At 32.9% G+C, this 14,527-nt stretch overlaps 1 protein-coding gene across 2 annotated transcripts; it reads right to left on the reverse strand.

Annotated features, from left to right (window-relative positions):
* Window positions 1–1,684: 1,684 nt before the first annotated feature.
* Window positions 1,685–14,306, reverse strand: LOC132757144 (uncharacterized). Of its 2 annotated transcripts, XM_060748336.1 has the most exons (9): window positions 14,168–14,306; window positions 11,659–12,212; window positions 7,374–7,552; window positions 6,901–7,015; window positions 6,262–6,346; window positions 4,763–4,933; window positions 3,613–3,743; window positions 2,869–2,929; window positions 1,685–2,618 (listed from the first exon to the last, which is right to left on the reverse strand). In XM_060748336.1, exons 2-9 carry the CDS (start codon window positions 12,139–12,141, stop codon window positions 2,044–2,046), a joined length of 1,800 nt encoding a protein of 599 aa, XP_060604319.1. In that variant the 5' UTR covers window positions 12,142–12,212; window positions 14,168–14,306; the 3' UTR covers window positions 1,685–2,043. The 2 variants fall into 2 exon arrangements, with proteins under 2 accessions (XP_060604319.1, XP_060604320.1); XM_060748337.1 differs by lacking the exons at window positions 11,659–12,212; window positions 14,168–14,306 and adding an exon at window positions 8,843–9,084.
* Window positions 14,307–14,527: the final 221 nt, after the last annotated feature.

A 14,527-nucleotide genomic window follows, 5' to 3' on the forward strand; every position in this document is an offset into this window, starting at 1 on the left:
CATATTTAAAGCAGAAGGGAATTGGACCGAGAGCTGCAATAGCTTATGGTAGTCAAAAGCAATATGTTCATATAATACATGGCTTATTATGATTGTAATTAAACCCTAGAAAGAGAGAAAATAAAGAAAAATTTAAAAACATTTACATATAGAAGATAATAGAGAAAAGAGGTGTATGCGGATGCATATTTACGTATCATTTACAATAATTTTGGTAAAAAGTACATGTATGAAAAAGGAAGTTATGTGAACAATATGTTATATGACAGTTATAAAACTTTAAGTATCCCTTATAACTTATGAACGACGGTGAAAATAGCAGTGTTGGAGTCCGTAAGTAAAGCAGGGTCAACATAAAAGTTGGAAAAGAGTGTTTAGTAGATGAAAGAAATGAAAGGCATTTTCAACTTCCCCACAATCACACAGTGGACACAGTGGAGACTCAGTAATATTCTCATCAAATAAATCAGATACAAGAGATCTGTGTTTGGTTCGAAGTCCGGTATGTATACATTTTTTTGGGTCTTTTCGATTACCATAGTAAAGTAAGTTCAGCATATTTATTACTGCGCTTTAAAGGCGGCAAGCTTAGGAGCGCATGTTGGGTTTCTATTGGAAGGACGTTAAAGTCTCTAGTAAAGAATTATAGAAGAAATGAGCCGCGTCATGACAAAACCAACATAATGGGTTTGCGACCAGCATGGATCCAGACCAGCCTGCGCATCCGCGCAGTCTGATCAGGATCCATGCTGTTCGCTATCAGTTTCTCTACTTGTAAAAGAGTTGGTAAGCGAACAGCATGGATCCTGATAAGACTGCGCGGATGCGCAGGCTAGTCTAGATCCATGCTGGTCGCAAACGCATTACGTTGGTTTTGTTGTGACGCGGCTCAAATGTGTACGTGATGGTCTATGTATATTGAGCATTCCTTATAATTAAGGGATATTATTAGGGGATACTGATGTTCGGAGCCAACTGAAGAAGGAACAAGATCAGACAAAAAGTCTGGGGTTAAATTATTTTTCATTTTGTAAAATAAGATAAGTTTATGATTGTATTGTTGCGATATCGTGATGAAAATTTCGAGCTTAATTGGTATGAAACCATCGGACACATATATTGTATGAAACCACCAGTCACATAATTTTATCGTATGAAACCATGGGACACATATATTGTATGAAACCATGGAACACATATATTGTATGAAACCACCGGTCACATATATTGTATGAAACCACTGGACACATATATTGTATGAAACCATCGGACACATATATTGTATGAAACCATCGGACACATATATTGTATGAAACCATCGGACACATATATTGTATGAAACTACCGGTCACATGTATTGATTGAAACCACCGGTCACATAATTATTTCGTATGATACCACAGGTCAGATTTTATCGTGTCGAATAAGGGATTTTGTTAAAACGGTTGCTTTTTTATTTAAAGAAGATAAGCACTTTATGATAGCAGTTATTAAAGTATGAACACTTCAAGTTGGTAAGGTTGACTTTGGGACAAAAGACAAATACATTTTAAAAGTTCAATACTTTATTCAAACAATAAAAATGAATGTGATAGTTGTACTGCACGAGATTTCTACCGTTTTGTGATATTGACATTGTTTGTTATATATTATAATGCATTGATGATTTTTTTTTTACAAAAAGGTAAGCAAAATAATGACTAATGACGTCACACGGGCAAACAGAATTAAAAACAGATGAAGCAAATTTGCCTCCTTTACCAGGTAAGTTTGCAATAAAAGCACACTTTTTTCTTTAGTGTTATTGTGTTTGTAAAAGTCAATGACAGTTGCCTTAATTGCGAGACAGCGCATGTTTGATTTCGTTTATTTCAACTTTTCATATAAAAGCAATAATTATACACAAACAATTTTATAAATAAATATCAAAGTATTTAAATAAAAAATATCTATCTATTTCTGGCAAGCAAAGTGTTATTCATAGCTGATACACTTTCCACGTCATTCGCTGTTTCCTATACACCCTCTGGTGCAACAGGATTGTCAAATTACCACGTCTTTCAAACTATCAGTTAATATACATTCTCCAGTCATTTCGGTTTTACGCTTTACAGATATATCAGTTGGTTTTACAATGTCAATGTCTTCAGTATTAACATGTTGATCGGACTTATACCCGGACCGATACCCACTGGATTCAGACGAAAATGAATGTGACAGGGACGATGGTTCGCAACAATGGCCAGAGACATCACTAGAGCTGCGGTTAAATTCATGAGTTATTCCACCGGAGTCGGTGCTCGACTGCGAGGACAAAATACTGCTTCGGTCAGAGTCTACACTAGACTGCGATGATGTACTGCTTCTGACCGACTTTGAACTCGATACTGACGATGCGAAGCTTTTCTTTGATCGACTGCTACCCGACGACAACGATGACATGCTACTATGCCGTGACATTTCTTCAGAAATAGTGTCAGCATTTTCTGGTAAAATTTCAAAGTGTTCATCGGCATTTATTTCGTTATCTACATCATTTGCGGGAAGTTCTTCAAACGTACACTGGGATACCTCTGGTTTGACTTCGCATCTAGTAGTGTCGTAACCAAGATATACGTCTGAAAAAAAAATCCAAATGACCAGTTTTATATCATAATGCAGATAAGGTTGATCGGTTATACTTGATTATCAGCTTACACTATAACATGACTGTATTGCAAGTATTGTATCGAAACAAATACATAATTTGAAACAACGAAACCACGAAAATACTATGTATTGTAAGTTTGAAGATTTTACAAGCACTAAGTTTAAGTTTATAAATTAATTAATCAGTTAATTATGTTGTGATAGCTTAAAGGTACTTACCGTCGGCCTGGAAACGGATTTTACCGCCTATTGTTATCATTTTAAACCAATACGGTTCTTTCTGAAATGAAAAAAATGAGAAATCATATGATAATAGCTTACACGAAGTTCAAATGTATATATTTTAAAGTAAAGGTCATCCAAACGAGATACCATACATGGCATTTATTGGCAAGTGGTCTTTATTCGGAGTTTACTCTGATGCATTTTTAGCAATAAAAGTTTGTCTAAAAGTGGCCTTTATTTTAACTGGATGGTCTTTAAACCGCGTTTGACTGTACGTTAAAAAAGGTACACATTAAATTATATCACTCATAAAAAAAGTTTAAAGGCACATCATCATCCCTTAGAAACGAATAAATGTTTACTTAGAAAAGACACATACAAATTTATCAAATTATTGAAATTATGGTATGAGGGCATGTTAGTTGCTTGTAACCTGAAAGAAATATCGATAAACTTGTCATAAAAGTAGAAAAACGTGAACAAAATAGTATTTTGACTTTCATACAAAATACTTCAACACTGTATCTACTAACTGCAAAAAAACCAGATGAAAAAGATTATTCAAATAATTGGCCAATAAGTAATATTATTTGAAATAATAAAGATAAAAGAATTCCTGAGGCATAATGGGCCTTTAAACAACATGAATTGAGATTATGACATTTCAAATATCTTATTATTTGTTCTCAAGGAATCAAACATTTCTCTTATTATAATTTCAAATGTAAATGCTCATACTTTTAAAACGATTTTGCCTCCGTCAATTGCAATGTACCATTTCTTTGTGTAATCAACGAGGGCCGCAGCAAAGTTGATGTGTATGTCATCGTTGTTGTCTTGCCAGTATTTTGCTTTCTTCCAAATCACCTCTGAAATATTACAAATGTTTTATTAAATTATATGAATCATTTAACCAACTCCATTTGTATATAGTGAATTTCTCCTGATTTAAATTTGGAATTCAAGTTCATTTGAAAAAATTACATGGATTTCGCTATCAAAACACAAAAGTTTTTAGCCTGATAAGTGATTTTACTGCATAGATTTGCAAGACTCTCGGGTTAAACGAACGTTACATCTGATACTGCGCGTTTGTAGCGTCTTTTTCATTGGATAATTATGACCTTTATATTATCTTTATACACCACTGTAAACGATTTATGAAGTTCTACCATAAAGTATTATAAATCCGTTACAAGGATTCCTGATCTTGACAGGTTATATACGAGTGCTTCCAATATAACCCTCGAATTAACTCGAAGCACTATTACTGGAAATATAGGAGAAGCCACTGGGGAGCAGGACAATTTATCAAATAATTGAACCTATTGTAAATCGAAATAGATAAGTGGTTGTTAAAAAATAGCTTCCGTGTGAACAAGAAATGCTATTGATTTCCAAAGTGTTCTTAAAGATTCATTAAGAAATGAAAATGAAATGGACTTAAGAAGTTTATTGACATCATCAGCTTCAAGTTATCATGTAAAAAATTTCCGCATTATTAAAAGAGTTATTTTTTTACAATAACTGAGTTATTGCAAACAAGCGGTTGGGAACTTGAAATGGTTGTACTTGAAAAAACTACTTAATTCTATTTTACACTATTTTCTTATAGAAGCGTATGAATTTACAACTTCCGGAATAACGTTATTTACAGCATGCAATTCGCCTTTACATATCAGATGATATAGTCCAGCATTTGTTCAAGCGTAGGTTAATATTCAGTCAAATATGCAAGAAAAGAACAGCTTATCTATGAACCATAGTAGATAAAGAAGGTCAAATCAATACCCCCCACCCATCAGATTGCAATAAATTTCAAACCAACCATTTATATAGGGCTATATAACCTGTCAAAAAATATATATATTACTAATAATATACATACTTGATCTATCGCTTTTGTTCCCTTTCATCACACCAAGTTTCACACTTCCATCACACACGTCAAGATACTGCTGGGTCTGTGGAACCTTATACAAGTGCTGACTTATTGGAAATTCAATTTCGTCGCTTTCCAACTCTTTGAACTTAAGATTTTCTATCGTAGGGTGTTCTTCTGAATAACAACATGTTTCATTATTTCTAATTTCGTTTTAATTTAGGATGCATTGCGGTTTAAGTACTTAACATTCGTTGGAAGTTAATGTTTATGATATACGTACATTAATACTCTTACGATTGAACTTTTATTCAAAGTATAATGATTAATACATGCTTTCAGGAAGTATATGTACAATTATCTAAGAGAAATTATGTACTCTTTAAATGCAACAATATGTTAAATGTCTTTTTGTAAATATTTATTTTGTACACTTAGGCATGACCTCTAAACTATCGAATTATATGACGGTCTGGAGTTTCGCTTTCGAGTAAGGCCGCAAAATATGAACTTTGATCTAAATTGACATATGAGAAGCTATTTCTGTGTCAAGCCTTTGCCACTTTTGAAAACTTGATTTGATTCACACGTACAGATCTAGTGTATGTTAAGTTAAAAAATGTTTTTTTTTTCTGAATGATTCGCGTTGCACTTGTACTTGTATGTTATGCTCTTCGTATATGGAGGATAATAAAAGTTTTATTCTATTCTATTCTATTCTATTGAATAAATTATTTGAGATTCATATATGATCAAAACCGTTACACAAGTTATACGAACTTGTACGGAATGAAGCATGTCCCAATCTCTAATGCCCAAAATAAAATAACCTAAAATGAGTCACTTATGAAAATTTTTCCTTTACTTCAATGTTTTGGTTTAAACGTAATAGTTTACAAGTGAACAATAAGTACATTTTGGGATTGGGCAGAAAGCTATAACGCTTATTAGTGTCCTCTCCATTTTGTTTTTGCTTCCGCAAGCTAATATAATTAAATTCCCTGTCCGAATTTAAGTTAAGCTTTTAGTTTTGTTTGTTTGGTTTTACGTCTATCGAACACAATTAAGGTATAGGGTCATATGGCGCCGAGACAGGAAAGATGACTTTGGGTAACCTCGGGTGTTACAAACTTAAAGCAACACCAGCGGTCAAAACCAACTAAGAGATGCATAGACTCCAGTAATTCGAACCCATTTAGTTGCCCCTGCGGTCACACAGGGTTAAACGGTGGCCTCAACCAGTAAGGGCAACCGCTCAGCCGCAAGGAGCTTATGTTTAGCAATTAGCAATGATGTTTGCTTGACTGTATTCATATTAAAAAAATCTGGGTTTAGATCATTATTTTCATATGACATTGACACGATGAAAAAAACTGAATATATTTTTTTTATTTTGGTAATTAAATTATAATCAAAGATTGATAATTTGATCTCAAACATAAAAAATACAGTCCTTCCCTTCCCTAGAACCAAGCTGTACAACAAATAAAAGAATGAATATTTACCAATTGTTTTATCCGGTGCAAGAATAGCACTTGTCTCGATCCACTCCCACTTCCGCTTCCGGTTTTCTTGTATTCTCCGTATAACCTATATGCGTGTATAAACAATATGTTCATTATTAAATGTGTTCTCTTCACAATAGTTTTATTGCACATGATACCAAAAGACAATTCTGTAAAGGGGCTGAGGTAATTAGCCATATTTAGTGGTATTTGGCGCCATTGGCCGTTTCGCTGACTTCGAACCACTAGCCAAGTTAAGGGAGTTAAGGACAATAGTTCTATTAGATATACCAAAGCATAGCCCTACACAATTTCAAGATTCAAGTCAATAAGATTAACCTTTTATGTTTTACACTTTGCATTTTCAAAATATCTGTGTCGCCGTAAACGAACTTAAAGGCAGCCAATCTTTTATATGAGCCAAAACTTTACGAGATCGGACACTTAAGGAAGATTTCGCAAGATTCCGGAAATTATGTTTTAAAGAGAATACGTAGTTTATACACACACGAAATGTCGCATGGACAAACACCTATAACGCAAAGGTTTTGTGCTCCTAGTTCCTCCTTGTGCCTTATTTTTTAAATTAAAGTCGAGCATACAATCTTTCGATTTAATTGTAGATGTAGAAGAACCTACCAACGTAAATCTTGTCTTTCCATCAACTTTTACGCGCCTAAACATATCACAAACTGCATCATGTGTAAACTGCGGTGCAAACTTTTCGTTTACCAAAACAAGCTCATCCCGATCACTGCAAGAAGAGATAAAAATAAAATTATTTAAAGTCCATGCTTGATTATACAGAGTAATTCAACAGATCAATAGAGTGAATTAGGTTAAAAGAGTTTGTTTGTTTCATTTTACGCCTTTTCCCAACAGTATTTCAGTCATATCTATATATATAAAGGCCGGTAGTTTCTGTACCATCGTTCCTGCACTACCTTCCTCCGTGCGTAACTACCAAAGCATCTCCCGGGGATCGAACCCACGCCATAGAGGTAACTGGATTAGAAGCCATCGACTCTATTCCCTCGACCACAGAGGCGGTTTGGTTGAAAGAGAAGTATCTGTTATATTTAATATATTAATTAACTACATATATAGCTTACTCAATTCGCATTTGATCGGCAGGGCCATTTTGAACAATCCGTTCCAAGAAATGCCTATAATACGGCGACCCATCTTTTCTGTTGTCCCTAAAAGTGATTAATCTTGCCCCAAATTCATCGCCCATTGGCTTATCAGCTCCCGTGTGAGGGATGTATATATCGGATCGCGCATCAGGCGTCTGAAATGAAAAGTAGCAAAATATAAAAGTGTGGCCGTACTTTTATTCCTTTTGTTTTTCTTTTTTGGAATTCATTGAAAGTATTTGAATTCATTTTGACCAATAATAAAATAAAAAGTAAAAAAATCGTAGACGATTGATGATTGAAACTTAACATTTGAGCCGCGCCAAGACAAAACCAACATAGTGCGTTTGCGACCAGCATGGATCCAGACCAGCCTGCGCATCCGCGCAGTCTGATCAGGACTCATGCTGTTCGCTATCAGTTTCTCTACTTGTTATAGGGTCTGTAAGCGAACAGCATGGATCCTGATCAGACTGCGCGGATGCGCAGGCTAGTCTGGATCCATGCTGGTCGCAAACCCATTATATTGGTTTTGTCGTGACGCGGCTCATTTATCTTTTGAAGTAAAAATGCTTTTGACTAGACGAATTTGCAAAACATCATGTCTTATTTTATAAGACGAACTTTCTTGATATATTTGCGGTAACTTGATATTATATAATTTGAAAAAAGAAAATGAAGGTCTAACTTTGTAAACAGTCCATTTATGAAGTCATAGGAAAATCATATTTAACTTCAAATGTATTTTATGTTGAAACGAAAATAAAATAGGCATTTCGGCTAAAAATAGACTCGTAATCATTTATTATGTCATGCATTCTTTTTAGACGAACTCTACCCGTTAACCTAGTTTGTTTTTTATAGTGTTCGTATGGGATATCATAAATTCATATTTAATAAGTATTCAATCGAGTATTTTAAAATAAGGTATATAAGTATATTTAAAACACATTAGTATTATCATTTATATAAGCAATAATAAATTAAGTTAAAAAACAAAATAGTTTTTCTAGAAACTTAAATTTTTTAAATGGTACAAAGCTATATCGTTGTAACGAATTTTAAAGGTAAAATATTGTTCATTGATAAAACAAAGAACAATAACAATAGCAAAAAATAATAAATAAAAAAAAAAATATATCGTTATACCGAATTTAAAGGTAAAATATTGTTCGTGGATAAATACAACAAAAATAACAAAAACAAAGATAAATAAATAAATAAATAAATGAATAAATAAATGAATGAATGAATGAATAAATAAATAAATAAATAAATGAATGAATAAATGAATAAATAAAAAAATGAATGAATGAATGAATGAATGAATTAATTAATGAATAAATAAAAAAATGAAGATAATAAAGAAAAAGATGATATTGTACAAATAAAACAACCCAAACTAACAAAAAAAATCAGTTTAAACGACACTAAATTAAATTTACCCTTATAGTTGGAAAACGGCGTTTCCTTTTAAAACTCCAGCATAAACACGATATTGTATTATTAGACCTGTCCCTTTTCCTAATTGAATTTTCATTATCCGGCATATCTGTAGGCATATCTGTACGAATCGAGCCTTGTGTCAGATTCCTTTGTAGTTTTCCTAAGACCCGCATATTTAACTTGTATTTTATATCACCACTAAAACACAACTTGTTGAATAGCTGTATGGATATGAACTTATATGTAATGATTTAAGCTTTATATATACAGAGCGGACCGGTTTTTACGTAGTATATGTCGTAATTGGAAAACCACTTTTATATTTTATAGCCATGTACAGAGTATCGTGTGGCGGTGCAAAAAGGTTTAAAGGCACGTTTCGTTTTTGCTCCCAAATCAATGGCGAAAATTTAATACATTATAAAATAAATTTTCATTCATTGGTTGGAACGAATTTTTCAATTCCTCAGAACGGATAAAATGTTCTTGTTTGTTTATCCGACGTGAAATTGATAATTCCAAAAAAATACATTTTTTTAAAAAGTTGATTGGTCTTCAACGGGCCAATTCAAATAAAACAAAGATAAAAAAAAACATTAAAAAATGTATCATTTAGATATTCTTATAAAATAGGCAAATTATTGCAAAAAGAATTGATAAAGTTATAAGGGTTTTAGTATAAGCATGTATATGCTGAAATATACAATGTAGTATCTTATTCTAGAATAATTATATATATTATTACATATATATATATATATAGCTAAGTATCAAAATGTGCTCGCATGACGACTGGGCCATTTAGAGAAGAAGAAGTAGTTGAAGTAGAAGAAGAAGAAGAAGTAGAAGAAGAAGAAGAAGAAGTAGAAGAAGAAGAAGAAGTAGAAGAAGAAAAAGAAGTAGAAGTAGAAAAATCAGTAGAAGAAGAAGAAGAAGAATAAGTAGAACAACAACAACAACACTACCACCACCATCACCAACAACAGCAGCAACAATATACTACTATACTACTATTACATAGCAGATTTTGGAAACCCTACGGTCGCAATAAACCTGCGAATATCTTATTACGGAAAGGTAAGAAAATATCACCTTGGTTTTTGAATGAGATAAGCAATGATGTTGAACATGTTTTTCATCATCATTTTATTTATTTTTTTTTTCATGATTTTGATCAAAAACAGCCGTCTTACGCAATTTTTTTTTTGGAGATATCGAAGGAAATACCAAAGAATGATATCTTTATTCTGTATTGTTGTTACAACATTAATATACATTCAAACTTTACCAAATTTTCATTTATTCTTCAAATTAATAAAACGCTTATGTTTTATTCAAATTTGACATAATGATTACGGGTTTTAATATAAATTTGCCAGTACAAAAATTCGATTAATATACAGTGTATGAGCAGTACCTCTAGACGCTTGCAGAAATCATGATCGCATATAAATCGTCGTGAATAGATTCATTAGACGTCTTAAGGTGAAAAGGCGAAATTATATAATTAGCAATTAATAATTCAAGCGCTGTGTCCGGTATATACCGGAATACGGTATTTAGCATGGTGCTCTAATTCCCTCCCAGTCATGCTAATTTGAACGTTATAGAGATTTTAAACTTAAAGGATTTAATATACCTATTTAAGTCTTTAAAGTTCCTATGAACTTCTTGAAATATTAAACTAAAAATTATAACCTTCAGTATCATTATAATGTAACCAAAACATACATTTGTAAAATACAATTTCAATTTCTAAGAGGGAACCCCATTAGGCCTTAAAATTATACTTTCTAACAGCTCAAATTTTTTTTTAGTTTTGATGAACTGTTACAATTTCCAAACAGAGGGCTTCGCAAGTAGTGTTAACGCTCGTCTGTTAAAATTGCAAGTCAAAAAGGGACTTAACTCCAACATATTGTATTCAGAATTATGCACCTATTCTTAGATAAGTACTAAAGTATTCCAAGCTTTTGCACTACGCCGTTGCCTTCATAATATAGCTTTTCTTTGGAATAGACGAGCTAAAATGACTCAAAGGCCATAAAGCTGAACCATTCTTTGTTTCTTATGTTCTTTGTTTTTTAGTATAGTTATACATGTAATTGTTATTTAGTGCATTCTTATGGAAGTCAAACTATCACTTTGTTTACAATTTGCTATCTTTATTAAAAATTATTTCACATTCAGCGCTACAACCAGTAAATAATAATTAAGTTATAAATAAATAATGAGCATTTCACATGCTTTCATTTCATTATTCGAACATTATAAAAACACACATTTTGACCATCTTGTCCTGGGGCAGTATGTGCCTTTTAAGGTTTTTTACCAAGTGCCTATGCATTATTATATTGTAAATCACGTTTAAAGGTAAGTAATAAACATGGTAAAACCTAGAGAAAAATTTTACCTAACCAGGTAAAGTCCCGTTATAAACAAGTAATTCTATAAATAGTTCACTTGGACTATTTTGCGTTTTATGCAAACACTTTAAAATGCGAGTAAAAATAGCTACATGGGAATTCCTTCTGATATGAAATTAGTTTATGTCAGATTCTGAATTTGGCAACATATTATGAATGAATGATTTAAAGCTAGACAGACCAGACAAAATATTTCAAGAAAATCAAACTTGAGAAACATGTACTAAGATTTTAAGAGAAGTAAACTATGTACATTACTTTTACTCTCTTGCACATCGGTCGAATGTTCTACTATCGCTCACTTTGTGATTGTATTCAGTTGAGCTGCGAAGGGAGCGTTATAACTTTTTAAAAAAGGACGGAAAATATAAATTATATTTTAAGATTACCCGTTTTCCTATAGGTATTAAACACAGGCAGGTCATTTTCGCATCAGTTGGAAGATTCTTTGGACTCATGTCAACATAATCTACAGGTACGACCATTGGAGGTGCCCGCAGCACTTTCTCCTGAAGATGTCTTGTCAAAATAGTATCGATCTCTACTGTTTCTTTCTGATCTTTGACAACAGGACACTTTGACAAGTTACCAGTCGGAGAATTATCAAGCGCATGTTTCGGCGAAGCACAATCTCTCCCTTGTTTGCATTGTCCATGCATAAAGGACAAAGTGTTTTCTTGGCTCTTTGTATGCACCTGTTCACTGCATAAATCACGCTCGGTGGATAGTCTTACGTGGGCGGTCTCTTTTGTGAAACCGAAACCTGCTGGTAACTTTGCAGTAGCTTTTGCTGTTGCCGCTGTTGGAACTTCCGGTGCCCCAGGCGTCTCAGTTTCTAAAGCATCTATTTCCATTTCTTCGCCACTGTCCATTGTTCACCTCAGTTCCGTTGCTTGTTTATCTATTTCGCTTTGTCGTTGTTTTATTCCGACGTTATATTATTCTGAAAAACACGGTAATAGTCAAATATGAAAAAAAGCAGCAATAGGTTAAAAAAAAAACAACAACAAAGCAACCAGATTCAAAAATAATTAAGCCTCATAAACCATAAACCTTTAGGAGTTTTTTAATTACTCTCATAAAATGTTTTGATATATATATATACCAGTTACATGTTGTTACCCTACTGGTATTCTATATTTAATTGTTGGTGGGGGGGGGGGGGGGGGTGTCGGCATGAAGGCTTGGGGTTGGAGTAGTCTCAATATTTCCGACGGCAAGACTTATATAATTTTACAATATTTTATAATCTGACATTTCATAGATGTCTGTCTTTGCGAAGGGCGACCATCGTCTATATAAAAAAGCCCTAAAGCGCACAATTTGTTGGGCTAGGGGTTGGAGGAATTTTGTGAGCCGAGATTTTCCTTGCACTGCTTGATCGATTTTTGGTGCCAAAATAGTGCACCTTCAGTGCGAGATTTAACCATCTTACTATCAATCGGAACGTCCTTAATAGAAGACTGTCGGAAAGGTCCGAAAAGTTGCGATTGAGGTTCTAATATTATTAAAATTTTATAGAAACCGAGTTGCTCACATCGAAGAGAAAGAATTTAAGAAAAATAAAGTCATAAATTCCAATAAAGATTCGCTTTCTTTTCTTTGAAAACATAACAGGCTATTAAAACGCTAAAAGTATTTGTGGGATATCTCATATCACAAGAGATCATTGACTTATCTATTGTTTTAGAAGAGGTTCTTTAAACTGTTTTCCTCATGACATAAATATTGTTGATTACCTACTCAAGTGCTCATAAAAAAACAATTGAGCTTATCAAAAGTATATGTGTATATCTATAAAGTATATATGTCCCTTACGGACAGTTTTAGAAAAAAATGAAAATAAAAAATTTTGACATGACAATTGGTTTTTCAAACAGGACAAATTTGCACGGTAATTATTATTATCATTATTATTTTTGCACGGTAATTATTAGTAGAATCTCCGGCTTTATCGGTTTGAGGAAGATCTCATGTCCGCCCCCCGCTGTCCGTGTATTATTTCAGGCACTAGATGGCGACGACATTTGATAAAGTAGATAAAGTACATGTTACTGGATTTTTTTAATGAAAATTCAGAGACAAAACTTCTATATAAGGCCCGGATAGGGTCTTAAATGCAGTTATGAGTGTTTATTATTCAAAGGGGACTCCTTTCAGAATGGTTAACGACGCAAATATTTTGCCTCTCACCGATGTGTGTTCGAGTCATAGAGGGGATAAGGATTATTCCATGTGAGGAAGTCATCTTGCAAGAAGTTTCTTCTCGGACCCTCCCTGCCCCTCCCCCCCTTTTCCCGAAAATTGCACGGACGGCACGTGAGGACTTTCGAAACCATTAAAGCTGGAAAGCCGCCCAATTAAGTTTACAGGGTCGATATGACTTGAAACCAAACAGAAATAATTTTTATTTACGTTTTTGCTACTTCTTTGCGATAAAGATATATCATACAAGCATTGTGTAATGACTAACCGTTAAAAATGTACATTTAACGTAGCATATACAGGGAGTGATGAAATACCTCTCACGTGTTTAAGCCATACATTAAGCCATAAAACATTAAAATTTCATCAATTTTGTATGTATACTAATCCAACAGGCATGTCTACTTTTCATGACAGAATTATCGATGTTTTTTTTTTATTACGAATGCTTTATAAATGTAGCAATGTACTTTTATCAGTTTATCTGTAAATACGAAAATTCGATCTGAACACAGGCAATCTTATCAGTTCTACGATTAATCTTATGACTATAATGAACTTGTACTAATTTCGATCACAAATTACTAATATTTATTATCATATTTAAAATTACAAATATGTTCTGCCTATGGAACTGCTTTATAATCTAAAATTCTTGTAATAAATAGATAAACTGTAAAATATTTTACTTACCAAACTTATCAAGTAAAGCTATACTAATCCCATTTTGGGAAAATCCAAATCTATTTTTAACATCAAAATACCAGTGTAGTGAATTATGTACATGAAAACTACTATAGTAACTATAAGTACGATAAAACGTTTATTTAAATAAAAAAATATCTATACGTTTATTTAAGCTTATAAATATTTTTTAATATAATCTTAACATGTACGAGTATATTGAATATCTAAACAAAAAGATATTTATAATAAAAATAATGTAAACAAAAATGTAAACAATGAGTAAACATCACGTGGCAAAGCATTATTACATGTATACGCGCTTATGTTACGAACATGTACAAACAAAATGGGCAAATTTACATACAT

This window comes from Ruditapes philippinarum, unplaced genomic scaffold, assembly GCF_026571515.1.
Source record: "Ruditapes philippinarum isolate M1 unplaced genomic scaffold, ASM2657151v2 ctg2744_1_1_1_1, whole genome shotgun sequence".
NCBI lineage: Eukaryota > Metazoa > Mollusca > Bivalvia > Venerida > Veneridae > Ruditapes > Ruditapes philippinarum.